The sequence below is a fragment of the Neopelma chrysocephalum genome, unplaced genomic scaffold, assembly GCF_003984885.1.
Source record: "Neopelma chrysocephalum unplaced genomic scaffold, ASM398488v2 Primary Assembly neopelma1_72, whole genome shotgun sequence".
Lineage (NCBI taxonomy): Eukaryota > Metazoa > Chordata > Aves > Passeriformes > Pipridae > Neopelma > Neopelma chrysocephalum.
The window spans coordinates 9,939,978-9,963,671 of NW_020897732.1; the positions used below are offsets into that span (position 1 = coordinate 9,939,978).

General features: G+C 42.2%; 1 protein-coding gene across 10 annotated transcripts in view; it reads left to right on the plus strand.

The window, feature by feature from the left end:
• Positions 1–23,694, plus strand: part of KMT2C (lysine methyltransferase 2C) — a 198,749-nt gene that overhangs the window by 172,838 nt on the left and 2,217 nt on the right. For 7 of the 10 annotated variants that reach the window (XM_027686911.1, XM_027686913.1, XM_027686917.1 and 4 more), the window contains 21 exons: positions 359–470; positions 1,519–1,597; positions 1,709–1,772; positions 3,814–4,046; positions 6,991–8,673; positions 10,083–10,295; positions 10,731–10,895; positions 12,164–12,305; positions 13,406–13,553; positions 14,355–14,533; positions 14,630–14,784; positions 14,987–15,239; positions 15,821–15,960; positions 16,891–16,995; positions 18,408–19,527; positions 20,529–20,665; positions 20,826–20,968; positions 21,234–21,402; positions 22,303–22,419; positions 23,010–23,083; positions 23,518–23,626. In XM_027686911.1, the coding sequence (XP_027542712.1) occupies positions 359–470; positions 1,519–1,597; positions 1,709–1,772; positions 3,814–4,046; positions 6,991–8,673; positions 10,083–10,295; positions 10,731–10,895; positions 12,164–12,305; positions 13,406–13,553; positions 14,355–14,533; positions 14,630–14,784; positions 14,987–15,239; positions 15,821–15,960; positions 16,891–16,995; positions 18,408–19,527; positions 20,529–20,665; positions 20,826–20,968; positions 21,234–21,402; positions 22,303–22,419; positions 23,010–23,083; positions 23,518–23,626 (5,540 nt within the window). The remainder of the gene's footprint in view (positions 1–358; positions 471–1,518; positions 1,598–1,708; positions 1,773–3,813; positions 4,047–6,990; positions 8,674–10,082; positions 10,296–10,730; positions 10,896–12,163; positions 12,306–13,405; positions 13,554–14,354; positions 14,534–14,629; positions 14,785–14,986; positions 15,240–15,820; positions 15,961–16,890; positions 16,996–18,407; positions 19,528–20,528; positions 20,666–20,825; positions 20,969–21,233; positions 21,403–22,302; positions 22,420–23,009; positions 23,084–23,517; positions 23,627–23,694) is intronic. The other 3 variants (XM_027686912.1, XM_027686920.1, XM_027686921.1) reach the window with 1 other exon arrangement.

Sequence of the window (23,694 nt, forward strand, 5' to 3'; positions counted from 1 at the left end):
CACTGGCCATCAAGGCTGTTCTTTTAGTTCATTAGTGATGATGTGTCAGTTGCCAACCAAGCTCACAGAAACAACTCTTCTTCCTGAGTCTTAAACCTGTAAATAGAATTTATTACTATTGAGTCATAGGTCAAGTTTGGTCTAGAGCCCCTCTCAGGCTGACCTGCTATTGTTTATATGTTATTATACTTATTAACCATGAATTTTGAAGTGGAGATGACGATTAATGTGAATTAGTAATGCAATTAGGTTGTTTTAAAGAAGATTTACACATGAACTAGATGTAAACAAGTCAGTTCCAGTTAATAACTTGGAATGCTCAGCTGTGTAATTCAGTTCTACTGTTTTTCTCTTACAGACTTTGATGCAATTACTGATCCCATAATGAAAGCAAAAATGGTGGCCCTTAAGGGGATCAACAAGGTCATGGCACAGAGTAACATGGGGATGCCACCAATGGTCATGAACAGGTAGGCAACACTTGATACCATTCTTTAGGGCTACAAAATGTAAAAGGAAATAACAGAGCTTGGGGAAGCTGTGTGCAGAAAACGAAAAAATTAAAAGTAGAGAAAAGATCTTTATGCCCTGGAGTTCATAGTCCATGCTAACACAAGGCTATCTCCTAAGAATAAAGCCAGTGTGGCAGTAGAAACTTAAAGGTATTAAAATGCATCCGACTTGTGTTCCAGTTGTGATGTCATTGCTCAACACAGATTCACTGTTGATGCTTTTCTTGTTTTCCCACTTACTAATTAGGTAATGACACATCTCCCACACATGGTGTTAGAAAACTGTGGATGACCATGTAGCAGTGAAATTTTATGTGGCAGCATATCATTTAATGCTGGGTATAATTAAGGTTTAGCCCAAATAGTGGAGGTTTGACCCTCTTTAAAACCATTCTGAGGACAAGAGGAGCTGTGAACTGCGCAGGCTCCACCAGGACTGCCCTTGCTGTAGGGTGGGGAAGTCTGTGGGCCTGGAAGGATCTTCACCTGTTCCTTTTATTATGTGGCCCTTAAAACTGTGTGTTTTCATCTTCCTAACACATACTTTAGTGTTATATGATAATACATGTGTTATCATATATCACATGTTATCAAATATCATAATACATGTTATATGATAATACATGTAAATGCACACCAGGGGTGTGCATTGCCCAACTCCACTTGACTGGGCTGGTGATGATGATACCTAAATGCATTAAACCTTTTCTTACTGAATCATAAAATATAAGAATGCAAATACAGATTTTGTGTGCCTGTGTGTTTTCACTGTTCTAGCACAGTAGATCATGTTTACTACTTCTCTCTGAAAAATCTAAAATGCTATATAGTTTCAGCCAAGGGAGAATTAGTATTCTCCAGATGTTGAAAAAGTTTGGTACAGAAGTTCAAACAAATGTCTATAAAATATTTGTGTGCTTTGTGTAAGTTCAATGTAGTACAAAAGGTTTTCTCTCCCCTAAAATACAATTTTTCAAGGTTATCATTTCACTTTATATATCAATAGGTTCCCTTTTATGGGTCAGTCAGTGCCAGGAGCTCAGACCAGTGAAGGCCAAAATCATATGCAGCAGGCAATTGCACAGGTAATAAAACTTGATATGGGCTTGAAACAAAAGTGTTTAACAATCATAACTACATTTTGGATATTTTAATGATTTAATATCCCTGTCTGTATGTTTTACTGAAATTTCTAGGATGGAAGTTTGACACCTCAGATTTCTAGGCCTAATCCTCCCAATTTTGGTCCTGGCTTTGTCAGTAAGTAAAGATTTAAAAATTTATTGTATGGTGTTGTTTCATTTTGCAGTTCTGTTTTCTTTAATATAAAATATCCATAAATGGATCTCATCTCTCAAAAAGTCATCCTTTTACAATGAGTCATTTCATCATTACAATGCCAACTAAGGGGTGTGTAGTGAATGCTGTTAATATTTGCAAGGTTATCATTTCACTTTCTATGTCAATAGGTTTCCTTTTATGGGTCAGTCAGTGTCAGGAGCTCAGACCAGTGAAGGCCAAAATAATAGAATAATTTCTGCTGTTAATAGAAGAAACACCATAAGGAAGGAGGGAAACAGAAAATTAACATTATTTGGATCTGTATGAGAACTGTAATCTATTAACTGGCAGACTGCTGTGTCAGAAACCTGGTCTTGGGTTGTATTGCAATATTCTGAGCTCAGTGAGAACAACTGTCTATATTGAGTTGTTGTTTTTTTTTATTTTCAGAAGCAAAAAGTTTTGTGCAGTATCATTGTCATTTGAACAAATACCAGAAAAAGCTTTCCAGGCATTAGTTAAGCAAGCCTGGCTGGGAAGCACAATTGCTGAAAGCAAAAATATACAGCACTAGCATTTTGCATTCCATGTTTCTGGCTGCCCTAGATCAATTGTAAATCCTGATCTCTATGATAAGAAATATTTCCTAGCAGAAATCGAAACTGAGCCTATGTTGGGAGGAGGAGACCATGTGAAAAAAAGTGTTTCTATCACTACAAATAGTTCACTTGATATTTTTGAATAAGAAACAGAAGTAAACACCTTCACCTTTTCCAGAAACTGGAGTAGCAGCACTGAGTGTGCAGTAAGGAGCTTTTGCAATATTATCTGTATTAGTTTCAGGTGAGATTTCACATGACACTCAGCATGGCCTCGCTCTGTTTGGGTGGTGGTGGGTTCTGGGCCCTTAAGAAAATCTGTTGCTCGTTTCAGTAGTAGTTATTCTTAGCTGGAATTCATTAGTATTTCAGTACTTTTGTTTGCACTTCCATGTTGCTCACATTACTCTCCTTGTTTCCACTTAATTGTCCCTTCAGGATATGTGATTAGTTTAGGAGAATTTATTCTTGGAAGAACAGGAGCACAAGGACATGGTCATATTGAACTCTCACTGCTGTGTGGGTGTCTGTGTTAAACAAACTCCGTTTACAAGGAAGATCCATGCCCTGGTGTCCCAGCTCATTGCCACAGTGTGATCAGGAGACAAATGATACAATCACCAAACCGTCTCTCTTGCTTTCTGTGCTTAGTGCAGATCAGGCATTATCAGATGTGATGGTTTTGCCTCGAGAAAAATGTCTGAGAGCAATGGACTCGTGGCAGATGAGCATTTCTCATTTGTGGGAAGAGCAATGTCTCAGTTACAGCCTAAATGAGAGGCATTTGTTCTGGGGGGGAGGATGTGGCACTGATGCTGAAGGCCCTTGTGCTCAGGACTGACACTGACAAAGTGATTTTTACAAAGACCGTGTCTTTTTTTCGTTTCATGAATATTTGATGGATGTTTATAATTTTAATCTTTTTCTTACAAGTAGTTATAAAAATAGATTTTATATGTACAAAAGTCTTCTGCAAACACCAAAAATAATGAGGCCGTGATTCCTGTAAGTTTGTGTCCTTGCTCCCTAATCTCTCTCTCTCTGCTTGACTACTTCCAGACATCTTCCATGTCCCCTCTTCTGTGGCAGAGCAGGGTACTACAAGGTTCTGTAGCTGCTCTCAAAGCTACATTTGCTCACTGGAGAGTGCACATTTGCTGGCTGGTGTGTCCTGAAATGAAGGGACTGTGTTAAAACTGCTTTCTCTCAATAAATACAGTAATTTGGATCTGTCTCCTTTACTCGAATCACTCCAAGAACTTAATATCTCTTGAGATACCCAATTCTCTGTCAAATTTGGCTGAATTTAACCAATAGTTTCTCTAAAAAAGGGGGCAACCTAATTGTTAAACTTGAGCTCTAAAAATGAGAGCTTACCCCCAGGATGGGATCATACCATACTTAATTTCCCTTCTTTCTAGATGATTCACAAAGAAAGCAATATGAGGAATGGCTGCAAGATACACAGAAACTTCTTCAAATGCAACAGAAGTACCTTGAAGAGCAAATTGGAGCACACAGAAAATCCAAAAAGGCTCTCTCAGCAAAGCAGCGTACAGCCAAGAAAGCCGGACGGGAATTCCCAGAAGAGGATGCAGAACAGCTTAAACATGTTACTGAGCAGCAAAGTATGGTCCAAAAACAGCTAGATCAGGTAATCACCTGGAATCCAAAACCTTGGTACCAAGTCATGCTACTGTGACTTTTTCCTTTAAGCTTTCTGAAAGATACAGTGGAATTACTTAGTGTTTTTTTTGTGTAACAGCATTACTCCAGATTGTAGGTGACACTGGAGTTGCAGAGGAATATGCTGTGGCAAACATTGTGATAAAAAGCTGGTTTAGTACTTTGGGAAGAGAGGAAATTCCTGGACAAAATGACTTGCAACAGAGTTCCTGGCACCATGAAAAGCAAAAATGAAATATTCAGAGAAAAGTCTTAGCACGCAGGGCTTTGTTTCAGGCTTGAATGAACCTCATAACTCAGTCTTTTTCAGGTGTCCTTTCATAATCAGAACGTCTTGGTTATATGCCAGTTCAATATTACTGTTTTAAAATCTGTTTTCATATATCTTTAGTCTAGCTTTATGATCTGTCTCATTCCTAGGTGCTGATCATAAGTGTGTGTTATCTGTTATTGGATCACAGAATAATACAGGTCAAAGGGAGATCTGGAGAGCATCTAGTCATGATCAAAGCAGAACTAGCTTCACAGTTAAGTCAGGTTGCTCAGCACCTTGCCAGTCAAGTTCTGTAAGTCTCCAAGGGTTGAAATTTCCCAGCCTCTCTAGGGCCTCTGTTCCTATATGTAACCACTTTCACTGGATTATGTTTTTCTTTCCTTATATTCAGTTGGAATTTCACATCCTGTGACTGTGATTACAGTAAATGAAATTCGAATTAAACCTGTGATAAGTTCAATAAATCTGTGCTTTGGCCACCAATATTGAATGCTGCCTTCCTCAAGACGTTGTTTGTAAATTATCTGGCATGATAGTCAAGATCAGCTAGTCCTGCTGAAAATGAAAATGCTTTAGAATTATCCTTTTTTAATATGAAGGAAAAAATTGACAGCAGGCAGCTTGAAATGAAGCGATATCTGACCCTCGAGTTCTTGCTCCTGTGTTGCTTTCAAGACAAAGTATGAGCTGGATGGGATATTAGTTGGCTTGTCTTTTCACTGTGTGGAAGAGGGAAGGAGTGGGTAAATTATATCTATATCATTTCTTTCTTTTTCTTTTTTTTTCCCTTACACAATGAATCACAAGTAGAATAAATGCAAAAAAAATAACTTTGACCAATCTTCATCATCTGTACGTGATTCCAGTCTTACAGTGGAGTTACACTGAAGTAACAACCGCTAATCATGACATTGGTGGCAGATTCATTTACTGCCCCATAATTATAGTTCTCTTATTTGTAATTTTTAAACTTAAGTTTCATCTACTGCTGGCAAATGCCCCCCGCTGCCCTTCAGCCACAGATTCAGACCAGTCACCCACATCCTAAACAGCGCTTTGTTGCACACTGAGTAGGAGATTAAATGAGGCTTTGTTAAAGCATATTTTTAAGGACCTTCTATTGGAAGCAATTTGCCACTCTTTCAATTCAGATCAAGTAATTTTTCTGTAATCAAGTTAGTTTTTGAAAAGTCTGTACATGTATGGAGAGAGAAAAGAGCTCTGGGATCCCTGTGAATTGCTGGCCCTGGACCACAGGCGCGGAGCAACCGGAGCTGACTGTGCTCCACGAGCTGATGTGTGACAGGGTTATTAGCCCAGGCACAGAGCCATGGAGACACTGCCAGACTGTCCCTGCAGCCAGGGCAGTTTGGCTGCCTTGGTGTGGCTCTGTGCCTGTGCTAATACACTGTGCCTTGTTCTCCCCTGCACTGCTAAAATCACCAGGTCAACCTGCGCTCCAGGCCAGCTGGGTGTGGTCAGGGCTGGTCCTTTGAGATCCCAGTCATGTGGCTGATCCACCCCTGCAGACCCTGGGAGGGAGTAGAGGTTTGGATGCCTCATGGTACAGAGCCAGCACAGGCTTAGCACTGCAGAACCACGGAGAAGGAGCACTGGATCTGTGCAGTGCAGATGGATCCAATTTGTGGCTTTATGCAGTGGCATTGTTTCTGTGGCAGTGGCAGTGCCAAGCCAGAGCTCATAAATCATCTTGGACCTGAGGTTACTGTGTAAATAACCTTTTGAGTGCATCTGTCCTGCAGTTTGGAGCGTGTCTGATGGGATCTCTGTTATCCTGAGCTTTCAGGCTTATCCCTTGCCCCAGATAAAGGACAGGGCTATCAAACATTTTTAATTATGTTACAGACTTTTTCTATCCCTACAAATAGCAAAGGAAAGCTTTGGAAGTCATAATCTAATGAGCAGAAGCAAGAGATATATTTTCTTAATGTATGTGTTATTAACCAGTGGACTACAAGTCCTTTTATTTTTTTTAAAGACCAGTTTAGTTGGATATCTTCTGTATTTCTGAAAGGCTCTTTCTTGTCCAGTTGACACTGTCATATCCTTCCTTTGACTTCTCCCGCTTGCCTTGAACTACAAGGCAAAACTTTTGGTGTCCAAGTTGAGTTTATTTTTGTTTTAAAACTTTAAATTTTCAAAGAACAGTTGCCATTTTCACCTGCTGTGAGAAGTTTGAGGATCTGCCTGTGAATAAATGGGAATCTACCTCACTGTTTTCCTGCAAACTTCTCTTTTTCGATTACATCTTTGAAAAATTTTGCTGATCTATGAACATCATCCATCTCAGTGTTTCCTTTTTCCTCTCTGTTCCCAACTATTTGTATCCCGTGCATGGATGATAAGATCTGTAGGACAAGGCTTAGGGTTTGTGTACTCCTTAGCACAGTGCAGGCTTGGTATGTAATTAGGACTCTGAGGCACTGCTATTTTGTCTAAAGTCTTGAGATGGAGAGTATTTCTGAAGAAATAATTGCTGTTTAGCATTAAAAACACTGTGCAGAAATGCTATTTTTGCCCAAAGTTCATTGCCTACTGGAGTTACAGTGGTGAGTTACGTTGTTTATGTTGCACATCCAGTACATGCCAGAGATGAATAATGATTTTTAATTTTTAGATCCGAAAACAGCAGAAGGAGCACGCGGAGCTAATTGAGGAGTACCGGATCAAGCAGCAGCAGCAGTGTGGAATGGCCCCCCATTCCATGATGCCCGGTGTCCAGGCTCAGCCACCCATGGTTCCAGCAGGAACAGCACCAGCAATGAATCAACAAAACTTCCCTATGGTGGCACAGCAGCTCCAGCATCAGCAGCATGCAGTGGTGATCCCCGGGCAGTCCAACCCAACCAGAATGCCAAATTTATCCGGATGGCAGCCTGCTAATGCCCCTGCAAGTCATATTTCCATGAATCCAGCAAGGATGCAGCCTCCAATGACACCGTTGCCAATTACTCCTGGTACGCCAGCTCCTGTGCCTGGTCCAAATGCAGCTGCACAGTCAGGGCCACCCCCAAGGGTGGAGTTTGAGGACAATAACCCTTTCAGTGAGAGTTTCCAAGAGCGGGAGAGAAAGGAGCGTTTACGGGAGCAGCAGGAGCGGCAGCGCATTCAGCTGATGCAGGAGGTGGATCGACAGAGAGCTTTGCAGCAGAGGATGGAGCTGGAGCAGCACAATATGATGGGGTCTGAATTAAATAACAAAACATCCTTATCTCAGATACCTTTCTTCAATCCTGAGCTGCCTTGTGATTTCATGCAGACCCCGCGGCCCCTGCAGCCGTCTCCACAGCATCAGCAGCAACCGATGGGGCAAATCCTGCAGCAAGGTGCTGTGACCTCCCCTCCTGCCACCAATTTTATGCAAAGCAGTGAGAGAAGGCCAGTGGGACCTACCACTTTTGGACCTGATGCACCTGCTGTTCCAGGTGGAGCCCCCAATTTCCATAATGTAAAACAAACTCATGGGAATCTTCCTGGGGCTGCCTTTACGCAGAACCAGGTCAAGCCTCCGTTTCCTTCTGCTGTACCTTCATCTACAGTGCTGGGGAGTGGTGCCCCATGTGGTTCGGACACTAGTGTGCCCCAGGCAACGAACTTCCCTGGATCAAGCCAGTCTCTCATCCAGCTGTATTCTGACATAATCCCAGAAGAGAAAGGCAAAAAGAAAAGGACGCGGAAAAAGAAAAAGGACGATGATGCCGAGTCCATAAAAGCCCCGTCAACTCCACACTCGGATATCACGGCACCATCAACCCCAACCATTTCTGATTCTACCTCCACCCCCACAGTGAACACCCCCAATGAACCACGTCACCAGGATGAGCAAGAGCCAGTGGAGTTAACGGGCCCCTCAACATCAAACATGGGAGAGAGCCAGAGCTCCCCGGAGCGGGAGGGGAAGCTCCCCGGCAGCCTGGCCCAGAAACAGCCCAGTGGGAATGTAGAGACTGAAAAGGCTAAAACAGACACACCGGCCAGCACCCAAGAAGTTAAACTGGAAAAGGCAGAGACTGATCAATGCTCAGGTCAAGCTGAGCCTAAACCAGAAAATCCAAGCAGTATTAAGGTGGAAGAAGACAAGGTCACCTCACAGCCGGCCTCTTCAGCTCAGAGTCCAGCACAGCCAGCCGGCATTCCAGCAGCCAAAGGGGAGTCAGGGAATGAACTCTTGAAGCACCTGCTAAAAAATAAGAAGTCCTCATCTCTTCTAAATCAGAAACCGGAGAACAGCAGCCGAGCAGAGGAGGAGGCTTCTGGGGATAAAAAGTTAGCAGAGAAGCAGAATCCAGCTGAAGGAATGGTGAGCCTGATGCTGGTTTTGTTACACAGTGGTTGTAGCAAAGCCTAGTTTGTGCCTTACCACGAGCATGTGTGGAAAGGTGGGGAGATAGCCTACCTGCACAAGAGTGGAGTAAACAGCTTTAAGGAATTTTTGCCTCCTTTCCTGCCTTTTCTCCATAAGTAATTCAGCTGTGTTTAAAAAAATAACAAATTTTAATATTGCTTGATAGGTCAGCATATTCAGAAATCATTAAAATGAAAAAAAAATTAGGTTTTCTATGGAAAATCATCTTGAAAAATGCCACTTTCTAATATTAAGACTAAGGCAAGATTTTGCAGTATGATTCCTACTTACCCACTAGGATGTGACAGTGCAGAGCACAGTGTGTGTGCTGCTTACTTCTTTGACTCCACCTGAGTAGTGTATAGGTTGACCTGTGCACCTGTGCAGGGAAGGGCTTCACACCCCTTCAGCTGCACATTAGGAGCGTTCTGGGAATGAACCAGGTCCAACACTGGATTTGTGTGCATATTTCTGTAATTACTTTTACTTCTATGGAAGGAAGCACTAATTCTTTATAATGGCATTATATGATTTATTAATTTATGATCCCCTTAAAATGGGACCTAAAGAAAAGTGTTTTCTATGGGGGTAGGGTTTACACTTAGATTTGTTGGTCATTATAGTGTAATCTTTAGTCTCTACTCAGTTTTGGGTTTTGACTGCCTAAACTCTGATATATCCATGAAACAAAATTTAAACGCATTCAAAATCAATAAATACTGATAGAAGTAAAGGTAATTGTGAGCAGCAGGTAAAACATGTGACAGGGGTATTAGTGAGAATATTGTGGTAGGGGTCATGTAGAGCAGTTTAAAATGATAATGTATTAAACAAAAATTGGACTTTCTTTTGGCTTGCCACTGTCTGTTGTGTTACTGAGTCCCATTCTAATTCCTTTTACCCAACTGTGCTTTAATGTGAAGAAAGGCTTTGCAGATTCGTCCTGGAACTATTTAAGCAATCCAGAAATGTTTCTCAACACTTTTTTTGTCTTTAACCTCAAAATACTTTTGTATTATATTACCTTACATGCCTTTTTTTCTGTCACCAAATTTGCCTTTCATTAGACCCTCATGAACATCTCTAAGGTTTCATGCACATGTATCTTTATTTTAGGGTGTATTCAAAAGAGAATGTTTCTGGTCTATGAGTTTTTAATGATGTTTTCAGATGTCAGTGGTGTTAATGATGTCATAATTCTGTCTTCAGAGACAGTCTAGCAGTTACAATTGCCAGTAAAATACAGTCTGTTATCAATGAGATTTATTACACTGTGCCTGTGCTTTTAGACCCGTGCAGTAAATTGGAATGAACTGTATATTAAAATGTCAAAAATTCTGCTTCACTTTCATTTTTTATACCAGCAAACTGCAGGAACCCAGATGCAAGGTGCATTTGGGTGTAGCAACAGCCAGCTCCAGAGAACAGATGTAGGACCTGAAACCAAGAAGCAGAGAAATAAGAGAGCTCAGAGGACAGGAGAGAAGGCAGCTCCTCGGTCCAAGAAAAGGAAAAAAGAGGAAGAAGAAAAGCAAGCTGTTTACCCCAGTGCTGATACCTTCATCCAGCTGAAACAGGTAGGTGTGCAGGTGCTGGGTAAGGCATCAAGAGGATACGTGAAAGAGTGGATTTCTCCTGATGGAAATGAAGTTGAGCATTGAATTTTGAGTACAGGGTGGAGAAGATGAGAAATTCTACAAAACTAGGAAATTTCAAGTTGTGAGTTTGTTTCTGTTTAGAAGATTACTATCATGGCAAGTAGTCTCAAAGCCATGGAGTTCCTGTCAGCTCTGGCAGCCTCTGGATGAACTGTCAGGGAGCCAGAGCTGCAGCTCTGATGGACAGGGGACCACATTCTCTTAACAGAGAGGCCTGTGTTTGACAGTTTTCTGACAGTGGATAAATTCCTTTTCTTTTTTTTAAATTAGAAACCACTCTACTGATGTTTGGAGATTTGCAGTGCTTCTGTATTATGCTTAAATTAATCTCTAACTTTTTTTCTTTTAATACAGCAGCTTTCTCTTCTGCCTTTGGTGGAACCAATAATTGGAGTGAGCTTTGCACACTTTCTTCCCTATGGCAGTGGCCAGCTAAATGGTGGAAATCGACTTGTAGGAAGTTTTGGCAGTGCTACTCTTGATGGGGCTTCAGATTACTACTCCCAGCTCATTTACAAGGTACAGTTTTAATCTGGATTTCCATTGTGTGCTCTCTATGGGAAGAGAAGTCCATGACGTCATTACTGCTCATCAGAGTTCCTGCCTTTTATACAACTAGAAAAAAAATAATTTTCTCTTGCTAGACTAGATAGTGCAGTGGTGAAACCATTGTTTTACTCTCTGAAAGTGAAAATCAGTTCTGGAAACTGTGTTGCAAACTGATTAAAAAATACAAATACTCCTTTAACAAATGGATGCTAAATAGTGAAAATTGTAATTACAGTTTTATGGAGCAGAAAAGGCTGAATTCTCAGTACTTTGCAAAGTCATTGAAAGCATTAAATGATTTCTTAATGTAAATTAAATGGGAAATAGACTTTTTCTCATTTGTCCACTAAGCCCTAACTAAGAACCTGAGAACTCTGAACAAAATAGACTGTTTGTTGATGAGTTAATAACCCATAGCATTTAAAATTCAGTCTTTGAGATCAGAGTGGCAAAATTGGAAGAGCAGCAAGGTAGTGAACAGACAGAATCAAATTTGCTGCTTGGATACCTTAATATAAAAACTTATTAACTTATTAAAACCAGTGGTGTTTACTCCAGACTTATATGGTGTGTAAGCTGAGAATGTGACTTCACAGAAATAGTTGCTGTGGTCAAAAGTGAGTTATAAGTATTAGCTTTGTAGGCATGACTGCAATAAGAACGAATACTGAAGCTCTCATTTAATTTTCATTTAAAATATGGGCAAGTTAAGTAAGCTGGTGAGAAGTAGCCTGGAGTGTGAACTTGCACAGTATCTGCTTCTCCATGGTAACTGCTTCAGTGACAGCTCATCATGTGCTAAACGTGAGGTAGCTTCCCTTTTAGTGAGAATTGGGTAAGCTGACTTGTTTATGGTGATGGAGAGTCACTGTGGAATAGCTCTCTCAGTCTGAAGGTGAGACCTTTACTGAAACTGTGGGAACTTGTTGTTCCCAGACTGTTCCTTCAAATGTTCTTCGTGCATTTCTGTAATAATTTAGCCAGATCTTCTTTTAGTGTTTACTCGTGTAAACTACTTCTCTGGTATCATTGATGTAAGAAAAGCAAAGTATTGTGTCTTTTATATTAGATACCTTTATATATTTTGTCACATGCTTGAGAATTAGCCATCGCTGCTTATCAGCGCTGCGCCTGGGTGTAAAACTCTGTAAGTGGGTTGCATTGTCTAGTAGGAACCAGGAAAGTTTTCACCCTGTGTTCCATGACTGATTAATGGTTCTTTAATTAATCTCATGCAGCAGAACAACCTGAGCAATCCTCCGACCCCCCCAGCCTCCCTCCCTCCCACCCCGCCGCCCGTGGCCTGCCAGAAGTTGGTCAATGGCTTTGCAACCACGGAGGAACTTGCTGGCAAGGCTGGTGTGTTGGGAGGCCACGATGGTAAGGCTTGTTCTTTTTGGTTCTGTAAAAAGTGAGTCCAGTTTGTAGCAAATTGCAAAATACATCACAGAATATCCTGAGTTGGAAGGGACCCACAAGGATCATGGAGTCCAACTCCCAACCCTGCACAGGACACCCCAACAATCCCACCATGTGCCTGAGAGTGTTGTCCAAATGCTTCTTGAGCTCTGGCAGGCTTGGTGCCATGACCAGTTCCCTGGGGAACCTGTTCCAGTGCCCAACCACCGTCTGGGTGGAGAACCTTTTCCTGGTATCCAACCTAAACCTCCCCTGACACAACTTGAGGCCATTCTCTCTGGTCCCTTCACTGGTCACCAGAGCAACACCTGCCCCTCTGCAGCCCCTTGTTTTGAAGCTGTGAGGTCTCCCCTCAGTCTCCTCTTCTCTAGGTTATCTCCTAGGATGATTTTCAGTTGCAATAGTCCTTTATAAAAGCAGTATGCCCAGACTTTTTAAGGTTGTAATCATTATTATCGAGCAACATTTTACACTGGTAGAGTGTCAGATGTCAGTGCCTTTTCCTTGTCCTCTTTCAAAAACACTTTTAGAGCCAGAAGCACTTCTTTAAGAAATGAAGAAGAAAACCTTAAAATCAGATTTTTGTGTCCAGTACATATCACTAACCAGTTAGTTGAGTGAGCTCAAAGCAGTCTACCCGAAATGTATGCAGTCAGTATGTATTTTCTGATGCTTGTAATTTGGTCAGTTAAAATTGCTTTCTATTAAATAAAACTTTATACTGCGTCTTTGTAAGGACTCTGCAGTCATTAAAGTCCTTTTTTCACACCACTTTTCCTTTGTTGTTACAAAATTATTGATTTTTTTTTTTTTTTTTTTAGTTTTGTGGGGCTTTTTAAGTAAAAGAAGCATCCTCTCATACTGGCAGAAGGCACACTCAAAAGCCCTGTTTGCTCAAAATCTGCAGGTTTTTGTAAAGATGGAGATTAATTATGGTCAAAATTTTTTGAACTCCCAAGTGGCTGAGAGTGGTGTCACCATCAGGACCCCACCCATACCCAGCAGACAAGATGTCTATCACTATCCAGATGTCTCATTGTGCTCTGCCTTTCTGGTTTTAGTTACCAAAGCCCTGGGGCCAAAGCAGTTCCAGTTGCCTTTCAGACCACAAGATGATTTATTAGCAAGAGCAATGGCTCAGGGCCCAAAAACTGTGGATGTTCCTGCTTCCCTTCCAACACCACCTCACAACAATCAGGAGGAGTTAAGGTAGGTTTTCCTCGACATCTTTGAAATAGTGTTTGGAGCAGATTCTGTGATCTTTTGCTAGGAGTAAAGAGATTAAATCCATTGTGCCCAGCCACACAGAGCAGAGAACAGAATGGGATTATTTTAACTCTTAATATTCCATGTGTGGAGAGCAGCATAGTGAAATAGGGGATTTATGCCATTGCTAGACTCTAGATTCTGCTAAATTGTTAGGAATTCCTTACTTTGCTCACTTAAAAGTGGAAGAAAACAATACAAACAGATATTTTTCCTGGAGCACTGTGGTACTGTAGCACCACGGCAGGTGACTGCTGTACCAGCAGCAGGACTGTGCCAGCCTGGAACTCCCCAGCTCCACTCTGTTTCCTATGTGAGAACTGGCTGGAATGGGAGTCTCCCTACAAAGATCTTCTTCCCTTTTGCCTCCCTTTCACTTGCCTAACCAAAATCTGGATGTCTTTGAGACACTGAAGCCTGTGTGTGGACAAGGGAGTATGGGCGGGTGAATACACTTGAACCAGAAAGTTTAAATATTAAATTCTAGGTTTTTTACACAGAGCCATGGGGAACAGAGGGTTTGGCTCCGTTACTGCCTCTGTTTTTCTTTATGGATCTTTCCCAAGAAACCACTCTGTGCAATGGAATATGAGATACCCAGAAGTGATGGCAAACCACCTACTTGTATGCAATGACTAGTAGGAAGAAGGAAGTTCATTTTAGCTCCCTGTCATGATTTATAACTTTGACTGATTGAAAGTTTTAGTCTGTTTCCAAAGCAGCTTTTTTTGGGTTTTGTTCCAGGGTTCAAGATCACTGTGAGGACAGGGACACTCCTGACAGCTTTGTTCCTTCTTCCTCTCCCGAAAGTGTGGTGGGAATGGAAATCAGTCGGTATCCAGACTTGTCGGTTGTAAAGGAGGAGAACCCAGAACCTGTACCATCTCCCATCATTCCCATCCTACCCAGCAGCACTGGAAAAGGTGAGACTGCAGCAGTGAAAAGCTACAACCAGGATTTTTTTTTGGTGTGTTCCCATGTGTGTAGGATTAACCTGCTGTTTTCTGTTTTAATTTCAGGTTCAGAAGCCAAAAGAAATTATATAAAATCAGAGCCCGGTTCAGGAGCATTACCTGGTTCTGGCTTCTTTGCCTCCCAGCTTGGACCATCCCAGAATGGTCCTAAATCTGGCCTTATATCTGTAGCAATTACTTTACATCCCACAGCTGCTGAGGTAAAAGAAATAAGATTGTGTTACATATATATAAAATACAACAGCAGTTAATATATTTTATATATAATGACTCTGAAGGGGTTTTAGCATAATAAAAGCAGCTGTTGCAATCTTCTAATAATTTATTCCAATAATTTATATTTCTGCTGTCTGAACTGCCTGTCTGATGAAAACAAGGATATGTTTTTATTATTATTTTTAGAACATCAGCAGCGTTGTAGCAGCATTCTCCAACCTGCTCCACGTCAGAATTCCCAACAGCTACGAGGTTAGTAATGCTCCAGATGTCCCATCTTCCATGGCAGCCGCCAACAGTCACAGAGTGAACCCATCTATGGAGTACAGGCAGCACTTGCTCCTCCAGGGTCCTCAGGCAGGATCCATGGGACCTGCCAGGATTGTGGGGTCTTATGGACTGAAGCAACCCAATGTGCCATTCCCTGCAAACAGCAATGGTGAGTGGGCTTTGACTTCCAGGTGTTCAGTACTCAAATTTGAACTGAGTCGGTATTAATGCAGTTCAGCCACATAAATTCATGCTCTAGAGTTAAATAGTTGATTCTTGTTCTAAGTAGTACTTTTCTGTTCTTACCTGATCATGTGGACCTGCTCCTGGTGTTACTCATAACTTAGTTCTGATCTACCTCTGACTTCCATTACATTGTCCATGTCACTATTGGTGAGGCATTTCTTCCACAGTTCCCAACATTATTAGGTTTTTTGTCCAGTCTGGTTTTAAATCCATCAGTCAGAAATATGGTTCCCATGCTGGAAAGCTTGACACAGTTGTTTCAGCCTGTATTCCTATGTCAGTTTAATTACTTATTTGTTATACAAGAAAGTATTTTTGCCTTGTTGTTTGCACAGTTAGTTTAGGTCTGGTTTATACAATTTCCCCATCAGGATGAGGTTTAAAGCCTGCGTTCCATACCCTATCCAGGAGGATGCTACTCCTCTAAACCACTGAAGACTACTGTGACCTCTCATAAATTGGGTTTAATGTGATACAGCCTCTAACAGGTGATCTGTTCCCTAGGTCTGGCTGGCTATAAGGATCACAGCCAGAACCTGGCAGAAGGCTCAGCACTGAGGCCTCGATGGTGCTCTCACTGCAAGGTCGTGGTTCTGGGCAGTGGGGTGCGGAAATCCTTCAAGGACCTGCCTTTCCTCAAACAGGTCAGTACCCGAAGTGCACAGCTCAGTCACTGCACTCAGCTGGGGCTCCTTGCGTGTAACAGGATGGCACAAAGTCCACTGCTATTTGTGCCCACCAAGAGCACTTCCAGCTCCTTTTGTAGTCCCCCTTCTGTGTGTGTCCTAGTTCAGGATGGGACGTTCAAGCACGTTTGTAGTACAGATAAAAAATGTCGAAGTTGCTACTTGCATAAAATGAATTTCAGTACATTTCATAAAATAGTTCCCATCTACGGCAGTTTCCAAAGTTCTACTACAAACCTCCTTCCCTGACCACTTCAGGGACCTTAATTCAAATTTGTAAGGCACGGCACCATGTTGCCATGTCAGGAGGAACTGTAAGAGCAGGAATGCTTGCACTCTTTTTGGGCAGGAATCTGATTTCGGTCTCAATCTCTTGTATTTACATTGGGAACTGTCATTCCTTCAAAAAGTACCCTTGCTTTTCAGTGACATGGATGTAACTACAGCACAAAGGCATAGTCAGAACTTACATACAAAACTAAAGGGCTTATTACTGAATTCTCAGTAAGGTTTTGCAGATGGATCAGTAGATAAAATAGTGAGATCTGGCTTTGATTAGGCTGAAATGAGATGTTCTTTTGCCGTCCAAAGATAAAAGAAAATGGATTTTGCTTTGCAAGAGTGCCTATGGAGCAGATGGGTGCATGGTATAGAATGTTTTATTTTGATTGTTAAACTTCTGTGAGTGGCAGGAAATGCTGAAGAACAAGGGTGTAGGTAGATCTGTCAAATAATCAAGTATTTATACCACAGTATCGCTCATTATTTCACAAATGTTCTACAAATAAAGAGTTTCCAGCCAGATTGGAAGACTTGTTTCATTACACTTATTATGAGAAGAATGGTATTAAAGTGCACTTCTGATAATCGTCTGTGTTTGATTCCCAGGATTCCCAAGAAGGCTCTGATAAAATGAAGGACATTGTATTCTGTAGCAACAACTGCTTTGTTCTTTATTCAGCAGCTGTGCAAGCAAAAAACTCAGAGAACAAAGTGAGTATCAAACACTGGCAGGCCCAAGTGAGCCAAAATTATTGCAGCTATTTGTTGGAGGACAGAAAGGGGGTGAGGGGGGAGTTTGCACTTCTTTTGAGAGGTTTATAAATTAATTGCTCTATATTCAAACGTTCAGATTCTGAACCAGCGGCGTGAAGTAAAATTCATATTTGCAGAACTTTGTGTCTGACAGATGCGTGGCGGAACAGCAGCCACGTTTGGCTGCCCTCCCAGGCTTTGAAGATGAAGCCTCCAAAAATGAGTCATTCAAGTTCTCTGAGCATTGTACACAACCACAGACACATTTTTAAGGGCTGTACCCTGCATTTGGATTTGACTTATACAGTAAAAAAAAAAATAAAAATGTACAACTGTGCAAATAAGAAGTGAACGGCAAGTTTGCAGAAAGACTTTCATTTGTTCAACGTCACTGGGAAAATACAATCCTGTTCTGTGACTTTGTTTGGGCAGAGCTGCCATTTGAAAGCGTTGATTACCAAAACACCAGTAAAGAGCCTGTTAGCTGACAGTGACGAGGAAAAAGAGGTTCTTATCCTACTTATTTTTTCAGAAGAAATTAAATTAAAAAATACAACCCTGGAGAAGAAGATACCTGTGTGTACATCCCCATCCTTTTAGTGTCCCTTGTAGCTCATTTTCAGTTGAATTTAAACAGAGTAACATTTCTGTACAAGTGCATCAGCATGTACATAATTAAGTTAATTAAATGTCATGTTCAGCCTCTTGAGAATTTAATTTACTCTTTCAAGTTTAATCACACAAACCGCATTAAGCACTTCATAATCTAAACTTCCTTTGTTGTTCTTGTTTTCTCCCTTTGTTTTTTTTTAACAAATCTCTGCAGGTATAATTCTTGTTTACTATGACTGAGTAGTTAAGTCCTTGAGGTGTATTTAATCTAGAGCCCTGCAGGAATTTCCTCTTTACTTGTTTCCAGGAAAAATATGTGGCATTAATTCTAAATCTTCCCCTTCTACCAAATACAAGATTCTTACGCTTTAAATTAATTCTGTGACCCATATTTTAAGGTTATTTTGTGTTGTAACAAAACTTTCTAAGAATTCCTAAGAACTAAATCTGCCAGTCATCTTGCCGAGGGGCAACTGAGAGGTTTTGCATTCAAAACCTGGACAAGGGGTTATTTGTGCCTCGTCTTGTGTATGAAAGGGCACCATGTTTGAGTTGGGCTGGGAGAACTTTTGTGCTCCGTGTCCTGACTGTGGTAACATAGGTCAGGATAATTTCCATCTCTCTCTCTTTTGCTGCATCTTGATTTTAGGCATTTTGAGAAGCCTCTCCCATACTGACCTGACCATGTTTTCAGGATACATTTAATGGTTGACAAGTATGGGATTTTTTTTCTTAAAGAGTTTTCTGTTGATTACCAGGAATCAGTCCCGTCTCTGCCACAGTCGCCGATGAAAGAGAGGCCGCCAAAAGCATTCCATCAGTACAGCAACAACATCTCCACTTTGGACGTCCACTGTCTGCCTCAGCTGCAGGAAAAGATTTCTCCACCATCATCACCCCCCATCATGTTCCCCCCCGCCTTTGAAGCAGCCAAGGTAGAGGCAAAACCGGATGAGCTGAAGGTAACGGTGAAACTAAAACCCAGGTTAAAAGCAATACACAGCAGTCTGGAGGACTGCCGGCCTCCCAGTAAGAAATGGAAAGGAATGAAATGGAAAAAGTGGAGCATTCAGATTGTGATTCCTAAAGGATCATTCAAACCTCCTTGTGAAGAAGAAATAGATGAATTTCTTAAAAAACTGGGCACAACCCTTAAACCAGACCCTGTGCCTAAAGACTACAGGAAATGTTGCTTCTGTCACGAGGAAGGTGATGGATTAACTGATGGACCAGCAAGGCTTCTTAACCTGGATTTAGACCTTTGGGTCCATTTGAACTGTGCTCTTTGGTCTACAGAAGTCTATGAGACACAAGCTGGTGCCTTAATAAACGTGGAACTAGCACTGCGAAGAGGCTTGCAGATGAAATGCATGTTCTGTCACAAAATGGGTGCCACCAGCGGTTGTCACAGGTTAAGGTGCACCAATATTTATCACTTTACCTGTGCCATCAAAGCACAATGCATGTTTTTTAAAGACAAGACCATGCTTTGCCCCATGCACAAACCAAAGGGAACTCATGAGCAAGAGCTTAGTTACTTCGCAGTCTTCAGGAGGGTGTACGTGCAGCGCGACGAGGTGCGGCAGATCGCCAGCATCGTCCAGCGCGGGGAGCGCGACCACACCTTCCGTGTGGGGAGCCTGATTTTCCACGCCGTGGGGCAGCTGCTGCCACAGCAGATGCAGGCCTTCCACTCCTCCAAAGCCCTCTTCCCCGTGGGATACGAGGCCAGCCGGCTGTACTGGAGCATGAGATACGCGAACAGGCGCTGCCGCTATCTCTGCTCCATCGAGGAGAAGGACGGGCTCCCCTTGTTTGTCATCAAGGTGGTGGAGCAGGGCCACGACGATCTGGTCCTTACTGACACGACACCTAAAGGTAAATTTTGTGAACTAAGATCATGCCTTTTGTGGTTTGCTGTTTGTTGTACTGGTACCTGTGGAATGATACGTGTTTCAAATGACTTTTGCAGACACTGTTCTAACCCAATGCTTATAAGTGAGCTTCCAGGGCCCATTTTTAATATCGTGCTATGAAGACTGAGGACACCTTTGAAGAAATTGTGTAGGCTGCAGATAAGAAGACTTGTTCCAAGTCCACAGAGGAGACACAAGATTGAGTATTGAAAAATATATTAAAGCACAGCTTTAATGTCAGCACAGCTTTCTTCTCATGAAAAGTGACTTTGTTTAAACACAATACCATTGTTCAGTTATCTTCAAATCAACTGGGCTCAAGTTAGGGAGCATTAAGAAGACATTTGAGTGTCCACGTTGTTCTCAGGGGGCATAAACATCTCTGTCAGGGTGAAGAATACATTGGACCATAAATGTATGGGCAGGTCTTGGAAAACAGTTTGTGGATGTGTGTGGGGCTTATAACAGTCCAGGTCTTGACTTCTTTGTGCTGCAGGTGCTGATAAACGCAGCCTTGCTCTGTCCAGTCAGACCAGTGCCAGGGAATTGTCCACGTACAATGAGTGCTGGCTACAGTCCATCAGTGGAAATAGAATATAGAATATATTGTGTATTTTCAGAAAATTCTGCTTTTGCAGGATTTCTCAAGAAAACCTGTCCATGTTCTTGTTGTCAGAGGTCTGAAAGTTTCCATGCTGAGAACACGAAAAGCTTCATTCCTGAGAATCAAGGATGCAGAGTCAGTGGTGTGTTTGTTTGGGATTTGTTAAATCCCAAAAATTAGCAACTCACCAAATCATTCTCCACTTCGCTTTTTAGACCCTGGCCTGGCTGTGTAGGCAAGGACAAAAGCATTCTCAGTCCTGGGTTCAGGTTCCCATATCCTCAGGCAGTCGATTTAAAACCGGCTCAATAGTCTTTTATTGTTTTGATCACTGTAATTCTTTCCTGATGGTTGTGTAGGTGTGTGGGATAAAATCTTGGAGCCCGTTGCTTCTGTTAGAAAAGAATCTGAAATGCTCCAGCTGTTTCCCGGCTATCTGAAGGGTGAAGACCTCTTTGGTTTGACAGTGTCTGCAGTGGCCAGGATTGCCGAATCGGTGAGTCTCCACCACCCCAGTTCTTGCTGGATCACCCTGGTTGTTGGATAGACACGTGAGAAGGGGAACAGGAAGAGGCGTGGAAAAGTAAATATTTTGTTACACACAGTGAACACCTAATTACTTGGATTTTTTTTTCTTTTTGTCTGTTTCTTTGCAGCTGCCAGGGGTTGAGGCCTGCGAGAACTACACTTTCCGCTATGGCCGAAACCCCTTAATGGAACTTCCTCTTGCCATCAACCCCACGGGCTGTGCCCGTGCCGAGCCTAAAATGAGTACCCATGTCAAGAGGTTTGTGTTAAGGTATTTTGTTTTAATTTCACATAGTACAGCCCAGGGTTTATAGGCTGCTTTAGGGTTATTTGTGCTTTCGTCTGCTGCTTACAAACCCTGTCGTCCTTGGCTGTGTATGTGCATGCCCCGGTCAGAGGAACCGCTTTGTGTCTCCGCTAGCTGGCTTTAAGTGTCTGTATGTCTGGAGGGGTTTTTAATGGGTCCCGTGGCTGTTTTTCAGAGAAATCTTCAGTTTTTCTTGTATTCTTTCCTGTTACATGCCCAATCCCTACAGGCCTCACACCTTGAATAGCACCAGCACATCGAAGTCCTTTCAGAGCACAGTCACGGGGGAGCTGAACGCGCCTTACAGCAAACAGTTCGTCCATTCCAAGTCCTCTCAGTACCGCAAGATGAAAACCGAGTGGAAGTCCAACGTGTACCTGGCTCGCTCTCGGATTCAGGTCAGTCCCACTTGAAAAATGGATACTAAAAAAAATTACATGTACTTTTATTTATATCTATTTTACATCTAAATTTTGTCGCTACTTTATTTTCTTTATAAATATTTATGTAAATTCAGATCAAAAGTTGAAACTAAACCTGTTGCAAAATTCCGCCAAGTCTCGTCCCAAAATGGGTGATTTTTGTGTGGCAAATCCCTTCCATGCATTTACGTTAAGTAAGATTTCTTTCTGATTATTGTAAATATCTTAAAAATCCATTTGTTACAGTCATCTATAAAAGAAGGTTTTTTTAAGTTTTGGGGTGGGATTTTTTAGCAAATTCTCAAAACTGTAGTAAAACTTTTACTAAAAATAGAAATGCACAGTGAGAGCATGAGATGCTCAGGCCAAGCTGAGTGAAGTGCTACAAGACCAGCATGGAGAGCTCAATACTTGTTGGCATTAATGATAGTAAGAAACCCATTGCTTTATGTAAAGCTGTTGGTTTACTCCACAGACTGTTTTGCAAAAGCTTTGTCACTAATCTCACCGTGTGCGGACACGGTTGTTGTTTATTTCAGGGTGGACTTAAACATTGCTCCTGGGTTCCTATCAGCTTTCTCCAGTCTAGCAAGGCCCACTTTGTTTTTCAGTGAATTTATAACCTTTACCCAGTCAGGTGTCAGAGGGGCAAGAGCAGCTTTCTCACCAAGACAGCAGCCAAGTACATTTTCTTGCATCTAAAAGTTCCCTGTGAAGCTGGGTTCTGTTAAGGCATCAGCTGTACATCAGTGCTGCTTCCCCCTCTCCAAGTAGTTTCCACATTATTTTCTGCAGGAGCAGTTTGGGGCACGGTGAGGAACAGTGTGTCAATGCAGATTTATTACACAACTCTAAATCTCAGTGTGTTTTTCACAGGGCCTGGGCTTGTATGCTGCTCGAGACATTGAAAAGCACACTATGGTCATTGAATATATCGGAACGATTATCCGGAATGAGGTGGCAAACAGGAAGGAGAAGCTCTATGAATCTCAGGTGCAGGGGGTGTTTGTTCATTCTCTCTTTCCCCTTGCCCATTTAAACATTGGTACTACAAAACATATACTGTGTCTCTGCTTGATGAATTCAGGTCTCCTGCTTTGTTTTCTGCTGTGCTATAAATGCAATAGGCAAAAAGTATAACCAGAGGAATCCACAGTGGTTGTTATGAGTGTTTTTAATAAATCTCACAGCACCCTGGCCAGGTAGGAAAGAGGGGCTCTGGCAGATGTTTCAGGACCTCAGTCTTTAACGAGAAGTTCTTTAAATTTAAAGCAACTTCCTTTGTGTAACTCAGTGGCATTGTAACAGGGCCTATCTGTGCAGCACTGGAAGCACAGATTAAAAGCACTATGGAAGCTGTGAGGGAAAAATGAATTGGCCAGAGGTTTATTTTTATGACCCATCATCCCCCGCAAACCCGTGAGGACACAGCAGTATGTGATTTGTGCTTTCCCTCATGAGCCAGTGGGCAATGCCTGATCCAGAATGCAGGAGGGCACTTGGAGCTGACCCACATCGTTGCTTCCTCACTGACAATGAAGTAAAATCTTAACAAGAGTCCTCATCCCAATTGTGTTTTCCAGAATCGTGGTGTGTACATGTTCCGCATTGACAACGACCACGTCATCGATGCCACCCTGACGGGAGGCCCTGCAAGGTGGGTGTCCTGGAGAGATCCCTGACCTGCTCCTGGGGCATCATCCGCATTCCCTGACCTCCTTCTGGGCCATCACTCGCGTTCCCTGGCCTGGGGCTGTTTGTGAGGCACAGTTTGAGGTTTTTATTCTCTGAGCTGATACATTCAGTCTATGGACTATTCCACCGAAATAATGTCTTCTTTTTCATTAGCTCTGCCCATCTTTCAGTGTGTTTCATGGCAGCTATGAAGAGGGAATGGAATTTTTTTTTGACACTTGATTATTTTTTTTTTTTGACATTTTCTAGGTAAAGACACAAGTTACAGAGTAATATAATTGTATGTGGAAAGGCGGGGAGCCTGTGGAGCTAAGGCCATGCTGAGGTTTGGTTTACATTTGCCTCAAGGGATGCGTTTTCCTGGAAGGTGACCTTTGTCCTGCTCTTTTCCCATAGGTACATCAACCATTCGTGCGCGCCCAACTGCGTGGCTGAGGTGGTCACTTTTGAGAGAGGACACAAAATCATCATTAGCTCCAGCAGAAGAATCCAGAAGGGGGAGGAGGTAGGGCGAGTTTGGACCTTACCCACCTCTTGCCAGGCCCATCCATTTCTAGATACTTCCATGGTTTC